Source organism: Dipodomys spectabilis, unplaced genomic scaffold, assembly GCF_019054845.1.
Source record: "Dipodomys spectabilis isolate Male_0828 unplaced genomic scaffold, ASM1905484v1 ptg000018l, whole genome shotgun sequence".
NCBI classification, from domain to species: domain Eukaryota; kingdom Metazoa; phylum Chordata; class Mammalia; order Rodentia; family Heteromyidae; genus Dipodomys; species Dipodomys spectabilis.
Window position 1 is genome coordinate 11,261,965 of NW_024870695.1, and position 26,669 is coordinate 11,288,633.

A 26,669-nucleotide genomic window follows, 5' to 3' on the forward strand; every position below is an offset into this window, starting at 1 on the left:
GAAAAATGTATATGTATACCATTGTATATTCTCTATATGCATGCATTTAAATAAAAGATCCAGAAAGAGATCCACTAAATTAAGACAAAAGACCAATATTGGAGTAGATTAGAAGGATAGATAACTATCTGTTCTGCTGTAAATTTATTTTGGGGGGGGGGGGTGTCAGTCGTGGGGCCTGGAGATCAGAGTCTCACAGATGTTCCTGGCCAGGCTGGCTTTGAACCTCGATCCTCAGATCTCAGCCTCCTGATTACAGGCGTGGGATTACAGGCGTGAGCCACCGGCGCCCGGATTATGCTGTAATTTTTTTTTTTTTTTGGTCCGGTCATGGGACCTGAACTCTGGACGTGGGCACTGTCCCTCAGCTCTTCAGCTCAAGGCTAGTGCTCTACCACTTGAGCCACAGTGCCACTTCGGCTTTTTTCTTTTTGCTTATGTGGTGCTGAGGAATCAAACCCAGGGCCTCGAGCATGCAAGGCAAGCGCTCTACCACTGAGCCGCCTTCCCAGCCCTGCTGTAAATTTTTTAAAAGGAGAACATAAGCCAGGCCTGGTGGTTCATACCTATAATCATAGCACTTAGAAGGATGAGGCAGGAGGATAAGGGAATCCTAGCTGGAAGTAAAGGAGAATTAGAAGGGATCGGAGGAAGGGCTCAAGTGGTAGAGCTACCAGCCAGTGAGTGAAAGGATCAGAAACCAAGTTCAAGTCCTAGTCTTGGATATAAAATGGTAGGGGTGGGGGTGATTAGAGGTAATATTCTTGTCACCTTTTACTTTGTTGTGTTTGGTTTGTTTTGGTCTTGTTCCATAGCTCAGGCTGGCCTGAACTACCTAAGTAGCCCAGACGGTTCTCTTCCTTCTGCCTCTACTTCCCAAGAACTGTGATTATAGGTCTAAGCCACCATGCTTGGCAATACTACTTTTATAAGTAAAATGTAACTTATAAGTATTTAAAAAGGTTTTCTAACCAGGCACCAGTTAACACCTGTAATCCTAGCTATTCTAGAAGCTGAGATCTAAAGATTGCGGTTCAAAGCCAGCCCAGACAGAAAAGTCCCCACGAGACTCTAATATCGCCAATTAATCACTCAAAAACTGGAAGTGAAGCTGTGGCTCAAAGTGGTAGAGCATGGGCTGGGAAGGTGGCTCAGTGGTAGAGTGCTTGCCTTGCATGCATGAGGCCCTGGGTTCTATTCCTTAGCACCACATAAGCAGAAAAGGCCAGAAGTGGCGCTGTGGCTCAAGTGGTAGAGTGCTAGCCTTGAATTGAAGAGCTGAGGGACAGCGCCCAGGCCCAGAGCTCAGGCCCCATGACTGGCAAAAAACAAAAAACAAAGTGGTAGAGCACTAGCCTTGAGCAAAGAGCTCAGAGACAGCGCCTAGGTTCTGAGTTCAGGACCTAGCCAACCAAAAACAAAAAAAGGAAAAAGATCTTCTGAGGGGTAATTAAAGAAGTAAAGTTGGATAGAAGTGGCCAGTGCTTTCTTCTTCATTGTGCCCCAAGGCTGGAAACAGGAAATTTCCCAGCTCATTCCTTTCCACTGGTTAAAATACGTGTTGAAGAGGTCCTCCATCTCCCAGCTGTGTACCTTGTTGATTTTTTTTTTAGTGGCTGTGAGCAGCTGTATCTGAATACTTTAGAGATTTCCCTTTGGAGCCCTTCTTTCACTTCTTAGTAGTAACAGTGGCTGGTTACCAAGTCTCTCATTTCCTCTGTCAATTCTGCTTTGTGAAGTTCAGGAACCAATGCTCAGTTGAAGGACTGAAAATAGCTGGTGCTGAGTAGGTGCTGTGTGTGTGGTGCTTTTCTGTTTTCAATGTCTTAAATGATCTAATCAATGAGCTTTTGAGGAATTTTGGAATGGCTGCTTGGCCACCAGAACAGCCAAGAGACTAGTTTTAACAGCAGCTATCTTGAAAAAGCCTATGATGGTTAACATATTCCTATGTTCCCCCTGTCCTTTTGTTTGCTTAGGAGCTGGGTTTGATCCGAAAACCTGCCTCATTCATGACCAGCATCTGTGACGAGCGAGGACAGGAACTGATCTATGCAGGCATGCCCATCACTGAAGTCTTCAAGGAAGAGATGGGCATTGGCGGGGTGCTGGGCCTCCTCTGGTTCCAGAGAAGGTGAGGTGTGATGGGCAGAGTTAATGCCCTTTCCCAAATAAAGACTTCTGGACAGAGGGGTAGGAGTTAATATCTGACCAGGCCTATCTGATTCTGGCCTGCTCACATCTCCGTGCGTGTGTGTGTTTGTGTGTGTGTGTGTGTGTGTGTGTGTGAGAGAGAGAATATTCTGGCCTGCTCACATCTCCGTGTGTGTGTGTGTGTGTGTGTGTGTGTGTGTGTGTGTGTGTGTGTTAATATCTGACCAGGCCTATCTGACTCTGGCCTGCTCATCACATCTCCGTGTGTGTGTGTGTGTGTGTGTGTGTGTGTGTGTGTGTGTGTGTGTGTGTGTGTGTGAGAGAGAGAGAGAGAATATTCTGGCCTGCTCACATCTCCGTGTGTGTGTGTGTGTGTGTGTGTGTGTGTGTGTGTGAGAGAGAGAGAGAGAGAGAGAGAGAGAGAGAGAGAGACAGAGACAGACAGAAAACAAGAGAGAGAGAGAGAGAAAATACTGGGATTTGAACTTAAGGTATCATGCTGTTCTACTCTCATGGCTTGCACTCTACTATTTGATCCACGCCTCCACTTATGGATTTTTGCTGGTTAATTGGAGATAAGAGTTCCTTAGATTAGCCAGGCACCTGTGGCTCACACCTATAATCCTAGCTACTCAAGAGGCTGAGCTAAGGATTCACAGTTTGAAGTCATTCCACTTAAAACAATCTCTGAGACTTTTATTATCTCCAAATGGAGCTGTGGCCCAAGTAGTAGAGTGCCAGCCTTGAGTGAAAAGTTATGTGAAAGCATGAGGCCTGCCCAAGCTGGTTCTGAACCATTATCCTAAGATCTCAGCCTCCAATTACATGTGAGAACCACCAATGTTTGGCCCATGCTTTGTTCTTGATCTTTAGTGGGGAGATTGAATGTTGTGCAGGAAGCTGAGGCCAGGTATCTCCTGTCGATCTGGCACACAGAGGACAGTACTCACAAATACAAATCAGATCTTATTATAAGAACTCATGCTGAAACTGCTACCTAGTAAAAAGACTAATTTTTCTTCCTTCCTTCCTTCCTTCCTTCCTTCCTTCCTTCCTTCCTTCCTTCCTTCCTTCCTTCCTTCCTTTCTTTCTTTCTTTCTTTCTTTCTTTCTTTCTTTCTTGTGGGGCTTGAATTTAGGGCTTGGGCACAGTCCCTGAGCTCTATTGCTCAAGGCTAGTGCTCTACCATCTTGAGCCACAGCTCCAGTTCCAATTTTTTGGGATTTTATTGGAAATAAGAGTCTCATGGATTTTCCTTCCTGGGCTGGCTTTGAATTGCAATCTTCAGATCTTAGTCTCTAGACATAGCTAGGAATACAGGCATGAGCCACCAGCACCTGGCAATGAAGAGATTTTAAATCCTTGCTTCTAACACTGTTTTAAAAGCATTATTTGAGCTGAGTGCTGGTAGCAGATGCCTGGTAATCCTAGTTATTAGGGAGGCTAAGATTGGGAGGATTGGGATTCAAGGTCAAGCCTGGGCAGAAAAATCCAGGTGATGCCTTCTCAACTGATATCCAGGCATGGTGGCACACACATCATTTTAGCTATGCTAGGAAGCTTGAAATAGATGGATCAAGGCCCAGAAACATACTGGGGCAGGAAGTGAAACCTGTCTCACAAATATGCAACTTGAAAATGAGTTGGAGGCATATCTTAGTAGAGCACCTTCCTAGCATGCAAGAGACTTAGAGCTCAAACCCCAGTACTTTAAAAAAGCAGCACAATAATAGAGTCTGAAGATACTCAAGAATCAAGAAACCTTGCCTGGAGTTACCATAGTATGAGACTTGGACTGGGAGTTGGTGCCCTTCTTGAATTTGTGACTGGTTGGAAAGTGGAAGGAAGTAGGAATATGGCATGGTCACTGTAGTTCCTCACCTCGGTTGTACCTCTCTTCTCCCTGTACCTTTATACCTTGTCTTCCAGATTGCCCAAGTATTCTTGCCAGTTCATTGAGATGTGCCTAATGGTGACAGCTGATCATGGGCCAGCTGTGTCTGGCGCCCACAACACCATCATCTGTGCTCGAGCTGGTAAAGACCTGGTCTCCAGCCTCACCTCGGGGTTGCTCACCATTGTAAGTCCCTGGGTCCTGGGAAATGGGTCAACCATGGGGATGCTAAGCTTAGCTATAGCAGGAAGGAGACTTGGAATGCAAAACCCCAAGTTAGGGCAGTTGGGGACATCCGAGATTGGTTTGTGAACTGAAGAAATGAATGCAACTCAGGGCTGTGTGTTCTTGTTTCTCTCTTAGGGGGATCGGTTTGGGGGTGCCTTGGATGCAGCCGCCAAGATGTTCAGTAAGGCCTTTGACAGTGGCATTATCCCCATGGAGTTTGTGAACAAGATGAAGAAGGAAGGAAAACTGATCATGGGCATTGGCCACCGAGTGAAATCCGTAAGTTGTTGCTGTCCTAAAGATGGAGTGAGTGGATAGGCTTCGTGGTAAGGGAAGATTGTCGGTTTACTTAGAAACCCCCAAGCTTTTGACTCCCAGTGTGCAGAGTTGTGGACCTGTTGACAGATGGCAGATTCAGCGTGGCTCTCTTTTCTCCTGTCGTAATACAGATTGTCCTTAAGTAGCTTTCCAGTCCGTCAGTAGTGTATGAAAACACACTAAAAGTCAAAACTCAGTAACTAAGAGGGGTGCCAATGATTACACCTATCATCCTACCTGCTCAGGAGGCTGAGATCTGGAGAACTGATAGAGACATGGCTTTAATGGTAGAGCACCATTAAATGGTAGAACAAGTTCAAGGCCCTGAGTTCAGACCCCCAAACTGCAAATAATAACAATAATAACCTTGGTAAATTTGTCAGTTTCATTAAATGAGGCCACAGTAAGAAACATGTCCACATTTGTCAATGGCTTACAACAGCGAAGTTTATCTTTTATGATGAACAGTCAGCCTGGAGAGCTTAGACCTTTGTAATGGTAAAGAGAAACCCAACAAAGGTTGTTTTGAGACAGGAGATAACTTCAAAAACCCCTCACTCCCAGAGCATTGTCATTGGTGCTACATGGAATTGGACATGTGGATTGGGTTCCTGAGTCATCTTCAGGATAGGTTCACTTGTACAAAGTCTGTGCCTTCGTGGCAATGTTAAGTGAATGCCTCTATAACTTTGAGTCTGTTTCCAGATAAACAATCCAGACATGCGAGTACAGATCCTGAAAGATTACGTCAAACAGCACTTCCCTGCCACTCCACTGCTTGATTATGCCCTGGAGGTGGAGAAGATCACCACGTCTAAGGTAATGAAACATTCCTGAGCTTGTTTGGTTTCTTACTTCTTTGTGTGTCTGATAAATACCATATAGTATTTTTATTCAGAAGTGCTTAGTTTTTGTTAGTACACCTTAGTCATACAAAGAGAATTGTACTGTAACATTTCTACTCAGTTTACAATGTATTCCAATTAGTTTGGCCGTGTCATTCTCCTTTACCCACTTCCTCCCTTCCTTAAACTTTCAGCAGGTTTCTTTGTTCAATTTTCATACACTCAGAACATTAACTTTGGCCATATTCATCTTTCTTCTCCCTCCTAGACCTCCCTAACAGAGCCTGTTTCTTTTTCCTTCCCTCGCCCACTGACCACAGCTTTCTTTGAGTTTGTTTTGTTTTGTTTTTCTCTGTCACATGTGAGGCTTGAACTCAAGGGCTGGACACTGTCCCAGAGCTTTTTCACTCAAGGCTAGCATTCTACCACTTTGAACAACTTTACCAATTTCAGTTTTCTGGTGGTTAATTGGAGGTAAGAGTCTCACAGACTTTCCTGCCCCGACTGGTTTTGAACTGCAATCCTCAGGTCTCAGCCTCCTAATAGCTAGGATTACATGTGTGAATCACTGGTATTCCATTTCTTTGAGATATGATATTTTCAAATAGAGTTGCTATGTATTTCAAAATTACTGTTTTTGGGTGAATTTTTTGGGACTTGACAACCAGTTTTAGTTAAATAGCTAAACTTAGACCAACTGGTCTGGAAATTTTTATTTACTTATTTATTTATTGTCAGTCAAGGGGCTTGAATTCTGGGCCTGGGCACTGTCCCTCAGCTCTTCAGCTTAAGGCAAGCACTCTACCACTTAAGCCACAGCACCATTTCCAGTTTTCTGTTGGTTTATTGGAGATAAGAGTCTCACGGATTTTCCTGCTGGGGCTGGCTTTGAACCATGATCCTCAGATCTTAGCTTCCTGAGTAGCTAGGATTACAGTCGTGAGCCACCAGCACCCAACTGAAATTTTTATTTTCTATTGCATAACTAAAGTGAACAGACAGACTAAATGTCTACTAGATGTGAAGTATTGGCTATATTCTGGGAGTTCACCTAAAATGCAGTGTCAACCAAATGGAAAGTTTTTAAGTGGGGTCAAAATTCATAGCCAGAAATGGTGGGATGTTGTTATAATTCCAGTACTTGGAAGGCAGAGGCAGGGGGATCAAGAACTACAGACCATCCAGGTGCCAGTGACCAGGTGCCGGTGCTCATGCCTGTAAACCTAGTTTACTCAGGAGGCTGAGATTTGAGGTTTTTGGTTCAAAGGCAGCCTGGGTAGGAAAATCTGTGACATTCTTATCTCCAATTAAGTACCAAAAAAGCTGGAAATGGAGCTTTAGATCAAGTAGTAGAGTACTAGTCTTGAGCAAAAAAGCTCAGTAGTGCCTAGGCCCTGAGTTCAAGCCCAGGACTGGCACCAAAAAAGAAGAGAGGGAGAGAGGGATCCTGTTAGTGAACTAGCTTCACCTGACTGTAACAAAATACTTAGCAACTTAAAGGAAGAATAATTAATTTCTTCACCAGTTTAGAAGTGTCAGTACATCCTGGCAAGGTAGAACAGCAGAAGAGCTTTATCCCAACCTGATCCCCAGGCTCTGAAAGAGTGCCACCCAAATGTGTTTAAGCCCTCCCTCTGCATAGTTAGTCCTCTCTGGAAGTATCCTTGAAGGCATACCTAAAGGTGTACCTTACTAGTTTTCTATGTGCCCTCAATCTAGTCAAATTGATCATAAAGTTAACCACAGTGGTAACATTGAAGATGAAAAAATTAAAAGAGAGAGTAAATGACAAATGTTTTGTTTGTTTTCCCTTCCCAGAAGCCGAATCTCATTCTAAATGTAGATGGCTTCATCGGAGTTGCATTTGTGGACATGCTTCGGAACTGTGGGTCCTTCACTCGGTGAGCAATAGCCGTTCTCCTCATCATTAATTCTTGTGATGTCTTCCAGTTTTTGGTGTGTGTGTGTGTGTGTGTGTGTGTGTGTGTGTGTTTTTGGGGGGGTCAGTCATGGGGCTGGGCCTGGGTGCTGTCCCTCAGCTCTTCAGCTCAAGGCTAGTGCTCTACCACTTGAGCCACAGAGCCACTTCTGGCTTTTTCTGCTTATGTGGTGCTGAGGAATTGAACCCAGGGCCTCATGCATGCAAGGCAAGCCCTCTACCACTGAGCCACCTTCCCAGCCCTCTTCTTCCAGTTTTAAAATTAGTGCGTGTTTACTGTAGAGGATTTAGAAAAGAGAAAACTAAAAGTCTGTGCTACCACCCATGGCACCTCTCTTTTCCTTTATTTTTCTTTTATTAAGCATATATTAATCAGACATTACTCATGCACATAATGTACTTTGATCAGATTCATCCCTTGTTTTTCTTCCATTTTGAAATCAGAGTGCTTAACCTCCCTAGGCAGAATTAGTAGTGATTGCTGGGAAGGAGAGCTTGTGAACTATATATTAAAAGTGCACGTTGTGTGTTGCAGGGAGGAAGCCGATGAATATATTGACATTGGAGCCCTCAATGGCATCTTTGTGCTTGGAAGAAGTATGGGCTTCATTGGTGAGTTGGCTGTTACTGTTTTTAAGGGTTTGTTCTGTCTCTTTTTTTTGTACCAGAACTGGGCTTGAACTCAGAACCTGGAACTGTCCTTGATTTTTCATTAAAGACTGGTGCTCTCTACTTGCTGTTCTCTGTTTTTTGAAAGTCCTCATAGTTGTACTACAACTGACCATGTTGAGATTTTTTTTTTTTTTGGTCATGGGGCTTGAACTGGGCCTGGGCGCTGTCCCTGCGCTCTTCAGCTCAAGGCTAGCACTCTATCACTTGAGCCACAGTGCCACTTCCTGTTTTCTGAGTGGTTTATTGGAGATAAGAGTCTCACAAAAAAATAAATAAATAAAAGAGTCTCACAGACTTTCCTATTCTGGCCTGGCTTTGAACCATGATCCTCAGATCTCAGCCTCCTGTGTAACTAGGATTACAATAACAACGTCGCATTTCTAAATTTTTTTTTTTTTTTTTTTTTTTTTTTGTGCCTTATATTGGGGCTTTAACTCAGTGCCTGGCTGCTGTCTTATAGCATTTTTGCTCAAGGCTGGCACTCTGCCACTTGAGCCATACCTCTACTTCCAGTTTTTTAGCTAGTTAATTGGAGATGAAAGTCTCGTGAACTTTTCTGCCCAGGCTGGCTTCGAACTGTATTCCTCAGATCTTAGCTTCCTGAGTAGCTAGGATTATAGGCATGAGCCACCAGCACCTACCTTTGAATCATTCATTTTGTGTCTGTGTCTGTGTGCTAGTCCTGGGTCTTGAACTCATAGCCTAGGTCCTATCCCTAAGCTTCTTTTGCTCAGAGTTAGCATTCTACCACTTGAGCCACACCACCACTTCTGGCTTTTTCTAAATAGTTTATTGGAAATAAGCGTCTTGGATTTTCCTGCCCAGGCTGACTTTGAATCACAATCCTCCGATTTCAGCCTCCTAAGTAACTATGATTAAAGGCATGAGCCACTAATGCTTGGCCTTTGAATCTTTTTTTTTTTTTGGTTGGTTGTGGGGCTTGGACTCAGGGTCTGGGCACTGTCCCTGAGCTCTTCTGTTCAGTACTCTACCAGTGTGAGCCACAGTGCCACCTCCCTTTGAATTGTTGTTGTTTTTTCTCACTAGACAGTAATTCTTTTTTTTTTGGGGGGGGGGGTGGTCCGGTTGTGGGGCCTGAACTCTGGGCCTGGGCGCTGTCCCTCAGCTCTTTAGCTCAAGGCTAGCACTCTACCACTTGAGCCACAGCACTACTTCCGGCTTTTTTTTTTGTTTATGTGGTGCTGAGGAATCGAACCCAGGGCCTCATGCATGCAAGGCAAGCGCTCTACCACTGAGCCACCTTCCCAGCCACAGACAGTAATTCTTTTTATTTGTACTTTACATTTTCTTTTTTCTTGAACTGCCATGAAGGCTTTTTTTTTTTTTTTGCAATTTTTTTAATGGTGATTGATTACATAAATTTCACAAATTTCGCAGTATTGTGGGATAGTGATGCTTAGCTAGTCACAAACACATTCTAACCTACATGGGGCAAATTGTCCTTATCGTGGTCTATAACATTTATGAGTTCTATGAGCTTTGACAATAGTTATTTTTTCCACATCAGGTGATATGTACATTTCTTTCCTTTTGCTTAGTGTCAGTTGTTCCCTCCTTCCCGCTCATTCCCTCCCTCCCATCACTGCCATTGAGTTGCTTAGTTTGTTTTGAGTAATGTCCAGTGCAGCTGATGGGTCCGCTATTGTATTTTTTTTTCAATATATATTTTTTATTGTAAAGATACTGTATAGAGGGGTTACAATTAGATGAATAAAGTAATGAGTATATTTCCTAACAAGCATTGTTACCAGCCCTCCTTTGTTTTTCCCCTACCATCCCTTCCCTCTCCACCTCCCCAACTCCTCCCTACCCCTCACACCAGTTGTAAAGTTTGTTTTCAACATAGTGTCTTGTACATCTTATTGTTTCAAAAAAAAAATATGGAACGCTTCACGAATTTGCTTGTCATCCTTGTGCAGGGGCCATGCTAATCTTCTCTGTATCATTCCAATTTTAGTATTTGTGCTGCTGAATCGAGCACTGAATCATTGTTAATCCACCCTTTTTTTTTTTTAATTCCCCCTTATCTTTACCTTTGTATCTTTGTTCTTGGGAATGATTTGATAGTCCAGAAAATGTGGAATTCAGTTTAACAGTTTCTTTTTGTCAAATCTGAGTGATTTACCTATGGAATGGGTCTGGTTAAACTTCCCATTTCCAATTCCTTCCCATTCCTTTATGTCGAACTTGATTTCTGTTTTTTTCTTTTTTTGGTACCAGTCCTGGGACTTGAACTCAGGGCCTGAGCACTGGCCCTGAGGTTTTGTGCTCAAGGCTAGTGCCCTACCACTTTGAGCTCCATGTCAGCTTTTTTTGGTGCTTAATTGGGGATATGTCTCATGAGCTTTCCTGCCTGGGCTGGCAGGAATCTTTTTTTTTTTTTTTTGTCGGTCATGGGGCTTGAACTCTGGGCCTGGGCACTGTCCCTCAGCTCTTCAGCTCAAAGCAAGTGCTCTACCACTTGAACCAAAGCACCACTTCCAGTTTTCTGAGTGGTTTATTGGAGATGAGTCTCATGGCCTTTTCTGCCCCGGCTGGCTTTGAACCGTGATCCTCAAGTCTCAGCCTCCTGAGTAGCTAGGATTACAAGTACCTGGCTTCAGATTTTCATATCAGAAAGACTTCCCTTCCTCATCCTCTGCCCCTCATCACAATTATGAAACTCTTAATGAAAAGATACCTCTGCTTCATTTTAGGACATTATCTTGATCAGAAGAGGCTGAAGCAAGGGCTTTATCGTCATCCATGGGATGATATTTCGTATGTTCTTCCGGAACACATGAGCATGTAACCAAGCCAGGAAGCCTTCTGCAGTAAGAAGACAAGACCTCCTCAAGAAATAGCATACACATAGATGATTATGGAGCCTTCTATAGGATGGGTTAGGAACATAAATCGCCATTGGTGTACAGGCACCAAAGACCAACACCCACAGGCTAACATTCATTCAAAGCTTAATATTTTTTTTATAAGCATAGAAATAAAACCAAGCCAATACTTGTGACATTCGCTCTGCTACCTGCTGTATTTATTATATGGATACCTCTAAGCACCATCAGAATAGTGTTCTTCCTTGTAGGGTGTTATGATGTTGTTTTCTTTTTGCTACTAGTTGAACTTTTTTTTTTCTTCTTTGGAGGAAGGGAATGAAACTTTCAAGATTTTAATTACCTTATATGTCTAATTCTTTCAATGTCTTATTTTTCTGCTTCCCTTTTTCCTCCTCATACAACATGAAGAACATTGTATTAATCTGATTTGTAAGGATCTTTTTTTTTTTTAAGGTATATGTCAAGGGTTTGTTTAGGATCCCACTGGAATGTTCTGTGTTACAGATCACAGTCTGGCTATGTCAGGGGGTGGGACCATTGCATCCTTAGCCATTGTCACAAATATGTGGAATAGTAATTTAAAATGTAAAGTTGTAACATAGATGTGTTTTAGATGTAAACGCAAAGCAAAAAGCTGTGAAATGTCTTGTGTCTTATGTTCTCTGTATTTATGCAGCTGACTACTTGTCTGTTACTGAATTGTGGGATCAAAACACCATCTCCACCTCTTTTGCATCTGTAACCCACAAAGATTCTGGGCAGCTGCCACCTCAGTCTTCTCTATTATCATATTTGGTTTAAATAAACTATGTAGTAACAATGAAGGCATATTGCTGTCTCTATACCCTTCTGTATTCCTTTGTACTATACGTATGTGTGTGTGCCTGTCTTGGAGCTTGAGCTTCGGGGCTTGAATGCTATGCCAGAGCATTTTTTGTTCAAGGCTAGTGCTCTACCACTTGAGCCACAGCTCTACTTCAGGCTTTTTTGGTGATTAATTGGAGATAAGAATCTTAAAGACTTTCTTGCCTGGGCTGGCTTTGAATTGCAATCTTCAGATTCAGCCTCCTGAATAGCTAGGAGCCATCATTGTCCCACTTATACTTTCTAATAGTTTAAGTTCCTGAAACTATTTTTTTTTTATGTTCCACCTCTTGAAAAACAAAATAGAATTAAAGCCAGGTACCTCCTTATGAGGCTGAGATCTAAATATCACAGTTTGAAACCAGGCCAGGCAGGAAAGTCTATGAGATTGAGATTCTTATTTCCAATTAATCACACACACACACCTGAAAATGGAGCTGTGGCTCTAGTGGTAGAGTGTCACCCTTGAGTGAAGAAGCTAAAGGACAGTGCCCAGGCCCTGAGTTCAAGCCCCAATACTAGCACCAAAATTTAAAAAAAAAAAAAAAAGCTTCAAAAAAAAAGGAAATGGGGGAGGGAAAGCCCACATCTATATCACCACTCCTTTCTTCTTTTCTTTTTTTTTTTTGGGGGGGGGGGCAGTCGTGGGGCCTGAACTCTGGGCCTGGGTGCTGTCCCTCAGCTCTCTAGCACTCTACAACTTGAGCCACAGCGCCACTTCCGGCTTTTTTCTTATGTGGTGCTGAGGAATCGAACCCAGGGCCTCAAGCATGCAAGGCAAGTGCTCTACCACTGAGCCACCTTCCCAGCCCCTCTTCTTTTCTTTTTTTTTTTGTTTTTTGTCAGCCATGGGTCTTGAACTCTGTGCCTGGGCACTGTTTCTGAGCTCTTCAGCTCAAGGCGAGCACTCTACCACCTGAGCCACAGCACTACTTCCAGTTTAATGGGGAGGGTTAATTAGAGGTAAGAGTTGTAGACTTTCCTGCCTGGGCTAGTATTACAGGTGTGAGCCACTGGTGCCCAGCATCACTCTTTTCTTAATGTATGATAATGAAAGCTCTACTCAAATACACAGGCTGAAAGCAAACAAATCACTGAGCAAATTCTAAGTTCCATTGATTTACCTTTGAACTCTACTTAAAGTCTGTCTGGTCTTTATTTCTCCATCTGTCCTGGTACAGGCAATCCATTCTCAGAAACCAATGGTGGCTCATGCCTGTAATCCTAGCTACTTAGGAGGCTGAGAGCTGAGGTTCAGATCTGAAGTCAGCCCAGGCAGGAAAGTTTATGAGACTTATCTCCAATAAATCTCTCAGAAAAAAAGCTGGAAGTTACTCTGTGGCTCAAGTTGTAGAGGGCTAGCTTTGAGCATAAAGAAGCTCAAGGATAGCTAGGCCCGGAGTTCAAGCCAAGGACAACAACAAAAAAAAAGTTGAGGACTTCCACGTGGTAGTGCATCTGCTTAGCAAGCAAAGACCATAAGCTCAATCAAACTCCAGTAACACTGAGGGGGAAAAGTCAAATTCAGTCACTCTCTTACTTAGTTGCTTTTCTTTCTCTCTTTTTCTTTCTTTTCTTTCTTTCTCTTTATCTTTCTTTCTTCCTTTCTTTCTTTCACTTGAACTCAGAACTTGAGTACTGTCCCTGAGCTTTTGTGCTCAAGACTAGTGCTCTACTATTTGAATCACAGCCTCACTTCCAGCTTTTTTTGGTAGTTAATTAGAAATAAGAGGCCAGGACTTTCCTACTTGGGCTGGCTTTGAACTGTGATCCTAAGATCCCAGCCTCTGAGTAGCTGGGATTACAGGCGTGAGTCAATAGCACCTGGCCTTTCTACCCATATTTTAAAAATCACATGAGATGATGACTATGGAAGCATTACCTCATTTAAGCCTCGGTGGTATATCAAGGTGTGGGTAATATCCCCGCAGAAAACAAATACGTTCAGAGATAAGTAACAGCTTTTGTCTCCTTGGATAGGGCCAAGTTTTTGTTGTTTTTTTTAATGCAAGGCTACTTTAAAAAAAAATTTTTTTTTGTCTGCGTTGCTAAGCATCAAACTCCAAAGCCATTTTGTGATGGGCCAAGGTGATTCTTAATTTAAAAAAAAAAACGTTGTTAGGTGCAGGTAGCTCAAGCTTGGAAAGCCAGCCATCCCTGCCCTGCAGATGCAATCCGGTGGCAGGCAAGCCTAGCGGGGGAGCGCGAGGGCGCATGCGCGGCTCCGCCCCGCGCGCACTGTTTAATCCCAGAATCCCTCTGTGTCGCACCAGAACGGCCGCACCGTTCCGAGCCTCCGGAGGCCGGCGCAGCTGCGTCAAGATGGCGGCGGCGGTAGCGGCAGCGGCGGCGGCGGCGGCCGCAGCAGCATCCCTTCAGGTGCTGGAGATGGAGAGCATGGAGACGGCCACCACTGGAACAGCAGGGCTGGCGGCCGAGGTCCGAGGCAGCGGCACCGTAGACTTCGGGTCCGGGCCCGGGATCTCTGCCATGGAAGCCGGCGGAGGCGACCCGGGCCCCGAGGCCGAGGACTTCGAGTGCAGCTCCCACTGCTCCGAGCTCTCCTGGCGGCAGAACGAGCAGCGTCGCCAAGGCCTCTTCTGCGACATCACCTTGTGCTTCGGCGGCGCCGGGGGTCGCGAGTTCCGGGCCCACCGCTCGGTGCTGGCCGCCGCCACCGAGTACTTCACGCCTTTGCTCTCGGGCCAGTTCTCCGAGTCCCGCTCCGGCCGGGTGGAGATGCGTAAGTGGAGCTCGGAGCCGGGGCCCGAACCCGACACCGTGGAGGCCGTTATCGAGTACATGTACACCGGCCGCATCCGGGTCAGCACCGGCAGCGTGCACGAGGTGCTGGAGCTGGCCGACAGGTGAGCTAGGGCCATGCCCGCCCATCGCCGTCGTTTACTGCGCCAGCGTGTGTGGGGGGGGGGGGGGGCGGAGGCGAGTGGGGGGGGGGTCGCCACCGCTTCGGGCATGGACGTTGACCCCCCCCTCCCACCCCCCGAGCCCGGCCAGGGCGCCCGGTGCCTGGGGAGCTCAGACATTTCGTGGAGGAGAGACAAAGGCCATAATGACAAAGTCCGTAAGGTGATGATGGTTGTTGCGATGACATTAAAAACCGGTGCTAGGCTAGAGGAACGGCCTTTCCCAGGCGGTGACATTTCAACTGACCTCCTAAGCGTGGAGGAAACTAGCACTAGAAAACTAGTGCAAAGATGAGAGTGGGTGGTGGATGAACATTCCGGGCAGCGCAAAAAGCTCTCAGGCATGATCCTGTTTGGTTTAGAGAAGTTACTTGGGAATCTCTGCTGAGGCTTAGGTCAGGTAGATGTGAACGGGAGGGTGTGGGACATGAATTGGGATGAGTTTTACTGACTGCGACGGGAAGCAGGGTCAAAAAATACTCTGATTCAATCATTGGAAGAGATTAGCCCGCTGCTGTAGTGAAGGGATCTAGGTAGCAAGAATGGATGCTCTGGAGGAGAGTTCTGGCCTTCTGTTGCACATTTCTTTGTTTTGACAAATACCTATTGAATATCTATTATGCCTCAGGATGAGACCCTGGACTCTAAGGTGCTAGGAATTCAGCAGTGAACAAAAGAGACAAAAGTCTCAGCCCTATCTCATTGTATTGGTAGACCTAGCCTGTTGAATGATTTGTTTTAGCTGAGATGAAAACTGTGGCTGTGGGGGTGGGGGCACAGTGTTAATTCTGTCTGATGTGGAGGACTGATTTTAAGTTGTATGGATGAAGAATGTTGAGAAGAAATAGCAAAGGAATAAAGGAGATGAGGTAGAGGGTGCTTCAGGTAAGAGACCCAAATGCAAAGCTCTGAGGTGGAGCCTATCTGAGCATGGGGAGCATCTGAAGCTCATATAGTTGGAGAGGGATGGAAGGAAGGGACGCCTCAGGATGATCATGTGATTAGAACCACATCCCACAGGGCCTCCTTGATTGAACTTGAGCATTTACAGTGAATGAGATGGAAAGAATGATGCAGTTTGACTTGAATTATGTGTTGAGAAAAGGATGAAGCAGTGGGGAACATGCATCAAGGACAGAAGCAAGAGACTAGCGTAACTGGACTGAGAAGGGCAAAGAGAAGGTGATAAAAGGGCACATACCAGAAGAGGATATGCACTTGCCATTAGATTAGATGTGGATGTAAGGGAAGACAGTTTTTTTTAGCCCAGCCACCTGGAATGATGGAGTTGTTATTGAGATGTGGAAGATTGCAGAAGAGCAGGAGGAATGTCAGCTTGGACCTGTTCAAGAAGTTGTCAGAATAGGCAGTTGAGTAGAATAGCATTGAGCTTCCAAGACCAGCTACGGAGAAACCATGGAAAGAAACAGAGCAACCATAGAGAGTGCCTTATCAGGCAGGGACATCTCATTGAACACTGAGAATAAAATGTAAGTTTAAGCTTAAAACAATTTAGGTGTGGTGGCATATGTCTTTAATCTCAGTCTAGAGGCTGAGTAAGAAGACTGAGAATTCAAGGCCAGCTTGAGCTACAAAGCAAGACTCTGCTTCAAAATAAATAAATAGCCAATCTGATCACAACTCTCCAGTGGAAAATTCTCCGTACCCCAGTTAAACCTAGACATTAGGTATACATATATATTTCTGTGTATTAATGTTAACATAAAGCAGTGACAGTTTACCAATAGAAACAACTAATATACTTTAAGGTATATGGAAAACAACTAATACATTTTAGATATATGCCAAAAAAATAAGTAAATAGGTTGCATTGGGAAGGCAGGTACAGGGTGTAGTTGTAGGCAGGAGTTGTAGTTGGTATCAGGAGATGAAATTCCTGCTCACTGATTTGGAGCATTTTCTTAGGGTATGAGGCTGAGTTATCAGAAGGTGGGACAGGAGGGGTAGCATCTTGTGGTAGCACTGACAAGGTTGTTTATGTCTGACATGATTTTGTGTTTTTCAGAGTTTCATTGGGCAGTTAGGAGTGAGGAGGAGGGGGTACTCCAGGCAATTTTCTTGAAGCTAGAACTTCTCTCCATCTTTCAGAGTCTGAGCATCTCTCTGTGTCACGTGCTCTTCACGATGTTCTTGGATCATCACATTTAATCTTTCCATCAGTTCTGAGGCAGATCTCCCCTCTTCCCACACGTGCTCTGCTGGTGATTCAGGCCTGCAGGGCACTTGTAAGAAAGAACCAGAAATAATAGGACGTGCCTGGCATCCTCCTATGATGCCTAAGGTATGATAGCTGTGTTTTGTTTATATGTTTTCCCGAAACCTGTCTTAAGGGAATGTACTTTAGAATCTGGTGACCTTAGCATCCCAACATGTCAGAGAGCCACTAGAGCCTTTACTACTACACTTTGTCTTTGTTTATGTCTAAGATGGTATGTTTCTTTCAGAAGGTGAAGAGAGCGAACCTTTTCTCCCCTTAAAGATAAATGTAGCCTTTTCTAGCTTCAAACTCAAAAATCTTTTGTTTCAGCCTCCCAACTACTAGGTGTATAGGCATGCTCCACTAGGTCCAACTCCTATTAGTTTTTATATTGTAGCTAAGGTAGTTATTAAGCACAATAACCATAATAATAAACAGTTAATGAATTGAGGTGAGCCTGACTTAGAAAAGTTATCTTTATATGTTTAAGTTGGTTCTTAGCTAGGGATGTCTTCAACTTTTTTTTTTTTTTCTTTTTTTTGCTGGTTCTGGGGCTTGAATTCAGGGTCTAGAAGCTGTTCCTGAACTGCTTCTGCTCAAGGCTAGCACTGTATCACTTGAGCCACAGTACTACTTCCAGCCTTTTCTGAGTAGTTTATTGGAGATGAGTTTCACAAACTTTACTGCTACTGCCTGGACTGGCTTCGAACCATGATCCCCAGATCTTAGCCTGAGTAGCTAGGATTACAGTCCTGAGCTACTGGCCCCCTGCTGCCTCCTTTTTTAAAACAGTGGTCTTATATTGGCCACCCTTGGGCTGACTGCTGTTAGATTTATGATTTGTGTTAGAATTTTGTGCTGCTTTAAAGAATTTGTGTAACAGGCAACATTCTGTCATCTATATGCCAAACTATTTCTGTTGGTTTTTTGTTGTTGCTTGTCTTTTTCTGCTAGTCCCAGCACTTGAACTCAGGGCCTAGGCACTGTCCCCGAGCTTCTTTTGCTCAAGGCTAGCACTCTACCATTTGAGCCACAGCGCTACTTCTAGCTTTTTTTTTTTTTTTTAATGTGGTACTGAGGAATTGAACCCAGGGCTTCATGTATCCTAGGCAAGCACTCTACTACTAAGCCACATTCCCAGATCTCTCTCTCTCTCTTTCGCTTGCTTTCTTTCTTTTTCTCTCTCTGTTTTTCTTTCTTTCTTTCTTTTTGGTCAGATGTGTAGGGCTTGAACTCTGGGCCTGGGCACTGTCCGTCAGCTCTTCAGCTCAAGGCAAGCACTCTAACACTTGAACTACAGTGCTTCCTGTATTCTGGTGATTTATTGGAGATAAGCATCTTCTGGACTTTCCTGCCTGGGTTGCTTTGAACTGAGATCCTCAGATCTCAGGCTCTGTAGTAGCTAGGATTTCAGGCATGAGCCACCAGCACCCGGCACTACTTCTGGTTATTTATTTTATTTTATTTTATTTTTGGTTGTCGATCGTGGGAGCCAAACTCTGGGCCTGAGCGCCATCTCTCAACTCAAGGCTAGTGCTTTACCACTTTAGCCACAAGGCCACTTTGGCTTTTTTCTGCTTATGTGGTGCTGAGGAATCCAAACCAGGGCCTCATGCATGCAAGGCAAGCACTCTGCAATTGAGCCAACTTCCCAGCCTGACTACTTCTGTTTTTTAAGCTACATTGTCCTGCATATGTTTTTTACTATGCCTGTTTTATTTCCCGGCCTCAGATATTTGAGTTTGCCCTGCTATCCTGATTTAATGATGAGGACTGAGCTCAGGGCAAAGCCCCTGAGCATCTCACCCCTTTTGACTGTTCAAAGAGAATATTATATTGAAAAATCTGTGAAAACCTGACATAAAGCCAGGCTTCTGGTGGTTCACGCCTGTAATCCTAGCTACTCAGGAGTCTGAGATCTGAGACTCAAGTTTTAAAACAAGCCCCGACAGGACAGTCCCTGAGACTCTTATCTCCAATTAACCACTAAGAAAAACAACAGAAGTGGTGGCTCAAGTGATAGAGCACTAGCCTTGGCAAAAATGCTCAGGGAAAGCATGCAGACCTTGAGTTCAAAAAAGATGGCACAAAAAAGGAAAAAAGGGAGGAAGGAAGGAAGAAAACAAACTTCTGATTTGTCTTTCTGGTATCTGTCTAAGGCCTGTAGGAAGTCACAGTTCCTGTTTGCTCTTACTTTAGACTATATTCATGCCTCTTCACCAGGACCCTGCCTCACTTAAGAAACTGATGAGAAGTGGCGCTGTGACTCAAGTGGTAGAGTGCTAGTGAAGAGCTCAGGGACAGCCACCAGGCCTGGAGTTCAAGTCCCATGACTGACGAAAAAAGAAAACAGGAAGGAAGCAAGCAAGCAGGCAGGGGCTGGGAATGTGGCTTAGTGGTAGAGTGCTTGCCTAGCATGCCTGAAAGCCCTGGGTTTGATTCCTCAGTACCATATACACAGAAAAAGCCAGAAGTGACTGTGGCTCAAGTGGTAGAGCACTAGCTTTGAGCACAGAGAAGCTCAAGGACAGTGCCCAGGCCCTGAGTTCAAGCCCCAAGGACCAGCAAAAAAAAAAAAAGAAGAAGAAGAAGAAGAAGAAGCTGATGACTGGAAAGAGTCTAGGAAAAGGTGATAGAGACAAGTTTGGGCTGGAATTTTCCTTTGCTAAGGATAAATGAGATTATGAGACTGTTAAACTGTTAAGGAATATATTCTAGATAACCTTATGTAATTAAAAATTGTACTTTGGGGCTGGGAAGGTAGCTCAGTGGTAGAGTGCTTGCCTTGCATGCATGAAGCCCTGGGTTCAATTCCTTAGCACCACATAAGCAGAAAAAGCCCAAAATGGTGCTGTGGCTCAAGTGGTAGAGCGCTAGCCTTGAGCTGAAGAGCTGAAGGACAGCAGACCCAAAGTTTAGGCCCACCACCACCAAAAAAAAAATTGAGCCCAGTGTGGAGTACGCACTTATAATTTCAGCACTGGCTTTGAGGGAAGCCTGGGTTACATAGCAATACTCTGCTAAAAAAAAAAAAAAAAACAGAAACTCCTCTAATATGTAAAATATATGTGTAAATGTATAAGTATATTTTAACATTTCATATGCAGATGACTTTTACGTATGCTTTTTTGTTATTTTATTTTTTTAGTGCTGTGCTGGTGATTAAGCCTAGGGGCTCCAGTCTGCTGAACTGCTAGTACAATACTCTGAGCTACATCTGTAGCCGACATGGTGTTTTTATTGTTTTTGGTTTTGGTGTGTGTGTGTGTGGTAGTACTAGAGATGAACTCATGGCCTTCCACATGCTAGCAAGTGCTCACATTTGCTTGGGGCAAAGGGTAACACTGAGATTGAACTCTGGGGGGCGGGGGGGTCTCACGTTTGCTAGGTAGTTTCTACCGCTTAAGCCATAACCTTTCTTTTGTTCTTTTCTTTTTTTCTTTTTTTTTTTTTGTTCGTTCTGTCTCTCTCTCAGAACCAGCTTGAGGGGCTGGGAAGGTGGCTTAGTGGTAGAGTGCTTGCCTTGCATGCATGAGGCCCTGGGTCCCATTCCTCAGCGCTACATAAGCAGAAAAAGCCGCAAGTGGCGCCGTGACTCAAGCCATAGAGTGCTAGCCTTGAGCTGAAGAGCTGAGGGACAGTGCCCAGGCCCAGAGTCCAGGCCCCACGACTAACAAAATAATAATAATGATGATGATGATGATCAGCTTGAGATCACATTCCTACTATCATATGCTTCTTGTATAACTGGCATCACAGGCACAAGCAACTATACCTGGATTGTTATTTGATATGGGATCTTGCTAATTGCTTGCCCACGCTTGGTCTCTGCCTCCTTAGTAGCTGGGAATACAGCCATGAAACATAGTTTATGCTTGCTGGGCATATGTCCATTTGATATACCTTCAAATGGACATAGAAGCTTTTTTTTTAATTTCTGCCAATACTTGAACTCAGGGCTTCATACTCTTAACTTTTTTGCTAAGTGGTGCTTTACCACTTAAGCCATAGTTCCCCTTCTGGCTTTTGAGGGTTAATTGGAGATAAGAGTTCAATGGTCTTTTCTGCCCAGTCTGGCTTTGAACCATAACGCTCAGATTTCAGCCTCCTGAGTAGCTAGAGTTACAAGTGTGAGCCACTGGTGCCCATCCACATAGGCTTTTATACTTTTTAAAATGTGAGGATTCTTTTTTTTCCCGCTCCAGATGTTGTACATATTGAGATTAATCTTAACATTTCAATTTCATAATTCAGGACGCTTTCAAAATGTAACCACGTAGGATACACACATCCCAAACTTAATCTTTTCCCTTTTTCTTGATTTCCAGATTCCTGTTAATTCGTTTAAAAGAATTTTGTGGAGAATTTCTCAAGAAAAAACTTCATCTTTCAAATTGTGTGGCCATTCATAGCTTAGCTCACATGTACACCCTGAGCCAACTTGCTCTGAAAGCTGCCGATATGATACGGAGGAATTTCTACAAAGTCATTCAGGATGAGGAATTTTATACTTTACCCTTCCATCTCATTCGAGACTGGCTTTCTGACTTGGAAATTACTGTTGATTCGGAAGAGGTTCTCTTTGAAACAGTTTTGAAGTGGGTTCAGAGAAATGCTGAAGAGCGAGAGAGATACTTTGAAGAACTTTTTAAATTGCTCAGGTTGTCCCAGATGAAGCCTACCTACCTCACTCGTCATGTCAAACCAGAGAGGCTGGTGGCCAGTAATGAAGTTTGCGTCAAGCTGGTGGCTGATGCGGTGGAGAGGCATGCTCTGAGAGCTGAGAACATACAATCTGGCACATTGCAACATCCTGCTTCTCATGTGTCATTATTACCCCGTTATGGGCAAAACATGGATGTGATCATGGTTATTGGAGGTGTGTCTGAAGGAGGAGACTATTTGAGTGAATGTGTGGGATATTTTGTTGATGAGGATAGATGGGTAAACCTGCCCCATATTCACAATCATCTTGATGGGCATGCTGTCGCAGTAACAGAATCCTATGTGTATGTTGCCGGATCAATGGAACCAGGCTTTGCTAAGACTGTGGAAAGATACAACCCAAATTTGAACACATGGGAACATGTTTGTAGTCTGATGACAAGAAAGCATTCTTTTGGGCTAACGGAAGTCAAAGGCAAGCTATATAGCATTGGAGGACATGGCAACTTCAGTCCTGGCTTTAAAGATGTGACTGTTTACAATCCCGAACTTGATAAATGGCACAACTTGGAATCTGCACCGAAGATTCTTCGTGATGTCAAAGCACTGGCCATAGAAGATCGGTTTGTGTACATTGCTGCCCGCACTCCTGTGGACCGGGACACTGAGGATGGTTTAAAGGCTGTGATTACATGCTATGATACTGAGACTCGACAATGGCGAGATGTGGAATCGTTGCCCCTTATTGACAATTACTGTTTTTTCCAGATGTCTGTGGTCAACTCAAACTTTTATCAGACTGCATCGTGCTGTCCCAAGAGTTATTCTTTAGAAAATGAAGAGGCAGTAAAAAAAATCACCAACCATGTGTCTGATGAGATCCTTGAGAGCTTGCCTCCAGAAGTCCTAAGCATTGAAGGGGCAGCCATTTGCTATTACAAAGATGATGTCTTTATTATTGGAGGCTGGAAAAACAGTGATGATATTGACAAACAGTATCGGAAAGAAGCCTACAGGTACTGTGCTGAGAGAAAGAGGTGGATGCTCCTTCCTCCCATGCCACAGCCTCGTTGTAGAGCCACCGCTTGTCACGTCAGGATCCCATACCGGTACTTGCACGGCACACAAAGATACCCGATGCCTCAAAACCTAATGTGGCAGAAGGACCGCATTAGACAGATGCAAGAAATACATCGGCACGCCCTGAACATGCGGCGAGTACCAAGCTCACAGATAGAATGCTAAATTCTCTAACACATGCAGCTAAAAACTTCTCCCTGTGTCGTATGACTGAAGATACCCAGACTGTTAACTTGAAAAAGTATGTTGGTAACTTATTTTCTAGCTGGATTGATTGTTAGCCCATGTAAAGGAAGGGTAGTTAAGAACTGAAGAATGGGAAACTCAGTCCAATACATGGTAATCTTTGTTGTTTTGCAATCTTATATCTTTGTGTGGGTGTACTAGCTAAATCTTATTAAAGACAAGTGGAAAAAGCAGGTCTTGTTACTTGAGGCTGTTCTGCCAACCAGTTATAATTCCTTTGTTTTAGAGACTTGTGTTTTGGGCTTTAAGCACCACTTTTATTTGCACATTTTCTTTGATGTTCCTTTTCACTTTCTATAGAATGGTTCACAAGAGCAGAGTTTATGTATTAAGCTCTCATCTGCAGGAGGTATGTGCAATAGTAAGACTGAAACCTGAAGAGAAAGCACAGTGTTTCAGGAAGATGCTTTCAGAGTATTTACATTGATGTTTTGTTGTATGTGTTTATCTAGAAATGGTGTTTTGTTCATATAAAGAAGAGGTGACTGATGAGAAATTTGTGGTTACCTCATGTATTTAAATATACATATTTTCACTTTAGCAGCTGTTTATAAATTTCAAACCATCGCTCTGAGACGATGGCAGTTGGCTAGTATATTAATCTTTAGCTGATTGATGGAATGCAGACAAAAGTTACATATATGAAATTTGTTTCTCTAAGAATTATAACTATAGACTGAGAAATCAAAAGAGGTGCAAGATCGAGGACATGTTAATGAACTTAAATAATGCCTATGACAATCAACACTCAATGCCTTCAGTTTTAATTTTTGTTCTAATACATACCATATTGAATCTTCCTCTTTTTTTTCCTATAAGTAACTGTTTTCAAAATGGAAGAGAATAACAAGTTAGAGAAATATTTCCCTGCTTATTTTATCCAGTTTCCCTACACTTTCATTAGAACTTTGCCTGAGCCTAGAATACCAAATTTGGGTATATAGTTTTGGCTTAAAAAAATTTATCACTACAGTTATCCTTTTGTTTTTGTTCATTCTTTATTTTTGTGTATTTTTCGCTTTTGTTCATTCTTCTGACACTCTCCCTAGCTTTACACAAGTTAGCACTCAGGCTGAATATTTTTAGTGTTCCGTTGATCTGATAATTTGCACTGTGCATCCACTTTTTTTTTTTCTTTTTAGGCACGAACTCGTTATGTAGCCTCAGTCTCCTGAGTGGTGGGATTACAGGCATGTGATAACACACCCAACTTATTTTTTATTTCTTAAAGAATAGTTCCCTTTTTAGACATTATGGAATACCATTCTAGAAGTCACAGTTCAAGATTTATCACTCTAGTTCTTGTAATTAACCTTCTTATTGTGTGATCAGACATCAAATGAAAAAAGCACAACCAGAACATGTAGCTGTTTTGCTGCAAGATTTCATGTTTTAGCTCTTAGATTCTATATAGTAAGAACTTTTCCTGAAATTTCTAAATTAGTATCCCTGCCTAGAACAAAAGTTTTTAATAAATATATTGGAACTCTTACACTGGAATGAGGCTGGGAAATTGCAAATTGATTTCTACACAAGAATATATTGCATACTACTCTTCTTTTTCTCAATTTCCATTTCTTTATAGTTACTTCAGTGATTGCCTTTGGTGTCTGAGCAGCACTACAGCTTAGTGATGAGGAGGCCATGCAGTTAGAAATCATTGACTGAAGCTCCTGGAATGAACTTTGTTTCATAAACTGTGTGACCAAACCTGTTCTTGGTTGTGTTGAAATAATTCAGTGTCACAACAAGGATGCGAGTTTTTCTCCAAAAGTGTGTGATATAGTTGGGGTTTTTTTTTTTAAGAATTGTCTTGTGAGACAGTCACTACCCGTTGTTTTGTTAGGGTCTTTACATGATATAGCAGAAGTTTTAGGTATAGTCTGGTTTTGAAAACTTGATTGAAACTTGTCTTTTTCTTAACTCAGCAGCAGCCTAGGCCCGGGCTGAAAGAAGGGGGGTAAGTCCTTGCATGATGATGTGTGCAGGTTTTTCTGACTACTGAGTTTCTAATTTTTATACTTAAATTCACGTGTGACTTCACATCAGTAATTTGTGTTTCCTAAGTACCCTAACTTGTTAATAAGGATAGAAATCAGATTTGCTTAAATCTGTTCAAGGCTGACATTCTGAAATTCTAAACTGAAAGGAACTTGAGGACTTGGAACGGTTCTAAGTATGTTGGTGAAGTCTAATGTGGCTCTTTGGGAAAGAAAGTTTCCTTTCTGATAAAAAGGTAAAGATTGTGTTTGGTCATATAACCAGTTAAAAACACGGCTTTTTAAAAGATTGCCTAAGGTGTATTCAAGTAAACATTTTTTGTTGGTTTGTTTTTGGTGGAGAGGAATGAATTAGACCAAAGGTGATAACCATAAACAAATATATATATTATATATATATATATATAACTTCCAGGGAGGCTGCTTCTACCTTACCTGGCTTTCCTTTGACTCTACCTTCCTACCTATGGATTAAAAACCAGTTGTATATGTGGAGAATGTCAGTCATGAGCTTAGTGTTTAAGTAATACATCACTTGCAGTTTTGCATGAATATTCTTGTGTATCTTAATAGTCAAATTTGCTTTTGTTGTGCCAGTCCAAAATAACTTTACCAAGAGCTCTTAAAATTCCGTCAGCATCAGTTTTGTTTTGATCATCTATCTGGTTGTGTGTAGTATTTCTGGGACCAAAAAAGTGAAACATACTAACCTTTTTAATAGGGAACATAAGTTTAAAGCTGGAGAGAAGTATTTATGGGAGCTTGTGCATTTGTGTGTTTTAAACCCTTCCAATTGCTGGTAAGGCAGTTCCTACTGCACACTTTATTATTATCTCTTGACCAGTATAGCATGTGATATGTTTAAAATAGTTCCTTTTCCACTTCATGATCCTGCTACCAACACCTATAATATCATAAAGTAGACAGGAATTGGTACTTTCCTCAAATGAAGCTTCCATTAAGGGCATGCTGGCCACGTTTCATGACTTTGAACGTGCACAGTATTGTGAAGCCAACACTCGGCCTGTACTAGAAAAATGCAGTGCTGTAACTGTAGCTTGTTTTTTGTCATTCACAGCTCATCACTCCAGTTTGTTTCTTGAAAAAAGTCCATTTTGTTGTTGTTATCCTTATGTTACAGCATGTATTCTGGTTCTTGGAAGCAGAACATCTCATAGTTGAGTGCCATAATACAATTGCATAACAGAATAGTCATTGTGCCTCAAAAAATTTAATTAGGTAGCCAAATTACTGCTCTTTGTCAGTCCCTTGTGGGACTTCTGTTTTACTCTGTGACCGTTGCTACAGTGTCTTACCTTGAAGCATATGTGCTAGAGTCCGTGTTAACTTAATCCTCCTGCTGCATGCACTTGTGAAAAGCAGTGCTTGCTAGGTGTTTGAAGATTTTATAATCCATGTCTAGGGCTGTCAGTTGTAAAATAAATAGTGAGTTGATAACAGTTTTTTGGGCTAGTGGTACAAGCCCGTTTGCAAGGTCTTGACTTTCTCCCTTCAAGTCAGAGGTGATGTAGTATTTAGAATGCCTAGAGACATTATGTTGTAAAATAACTTGTTTTTGTTTCTAAAACTATCTGGTTCTGTCTTAAAGCTACTAATTGTGTCAGTGTACATTTTCAATAAACATATTTCTTTAGAGCTGGCTTATACTGTGTGATTGTTTTCTTAATTGGGCATTGTTGAAAGTGATTACCATCTTCCTTACTCCCTCATTCATCCAACCCTATTTCCCTTAAGTTGAACATTTTCCAG

At 42.9% G+C, this 26,669-nt stretch overlaps 2 protein-coding genes and 1 non-coding gene across 5 annotated transcripts in view; 2 read left to right on the forward strand and 1 right to left on the reverse strand.

Moving 5' to 3' along the window:
• Window positions 1–11,744, forward strand: part of Acly (ATP citrate lyase) — a 50,228-nt gene extending 38,484 nt beyond the window's left edge. For all 3 annotated transcript variants that reach the window (XM_042673673.1, XM_042673674.1, XM_042673675.1), the window contains 7 exons: window positions 1,980–2,134; window positions 4,084–4,234; window positions 4,412–4,555; window positions 5,300–5,413; window positions 7,258–7,340; window positions 7,914–7,990; window positions 10,768–11,744. In XM_042673673.1, coding sequence (XP_042529607.1) covers window positions 1,980–2,134; window positions 4,084–4,234; window positions 4,412–4,555; window positions 5,300–5,413; window positions 7,258–7,340; window positions 7,914–7,990; window positions 10,768–10,862 — 819 coding nt within the window. In that variant the 3' untranslated portion in view covers window positions 10,863–11,744. The remainder of the gene's footprint in view (window positions 1–1,979; window positions 2,135–4,083; window positions 4,235–4,411; window positions 4,556–5,299; window positions 5,414–7,257; window positions 7,341–7,913; window positions 7,991–10,767) is intronic.
• On the reverse strand, window positions 9,946–10,052 carry LOC122103618. Its single transcript, XR_006146792.1, has one exon. It is a non-coding gene; the product is annotated as a U6 spliceosomal RNA (small nuclear RNA).
• A 2,292-nt stretch (window positions 11,745–14,036) lies between the features above and the next one.
• On the forward strand, window positions 14,037–26,560 carry Klhl11 (kelch like family member 11). The gene is made up of 2 exons (XM_042673676.1): window positions 14,037–14,633; window positions 21,237–26,560. The coding sequence occupies exons 1-2, from the start codon at window positions 14,089–14,091 to the stop codon at window positions 22,816–22,818; spliced, it is 2,127 nt and encodes a 708-aa protein (XP_042529610.1). The 5' UTR covers window positions 14,037–14,088; the 3' UTR covers window positions 22,819–26,560.
• The last annotated feature ends 109 nt before the right edge of the window (window positions 26,561–26,669 follow it).

Excerpts from the sequence above, each read along its gene's own strand:
- Klhl11 (XM_042673676.1), top strand. The coding sequence starts at position 14,089 with ATGGCGGCGGCGGTAGCGGCAGCGGCGGCGGCGGCGGCCGCAGCAGCA. Across the intron at positions 14,634-21,236 it reads GTGCTGGAGCTGGCCGACAG|ATTCCTGTTAATTCGTTTAA; the intron begins GTGAGCTAGGGC and ends CTTGATTTCCAG.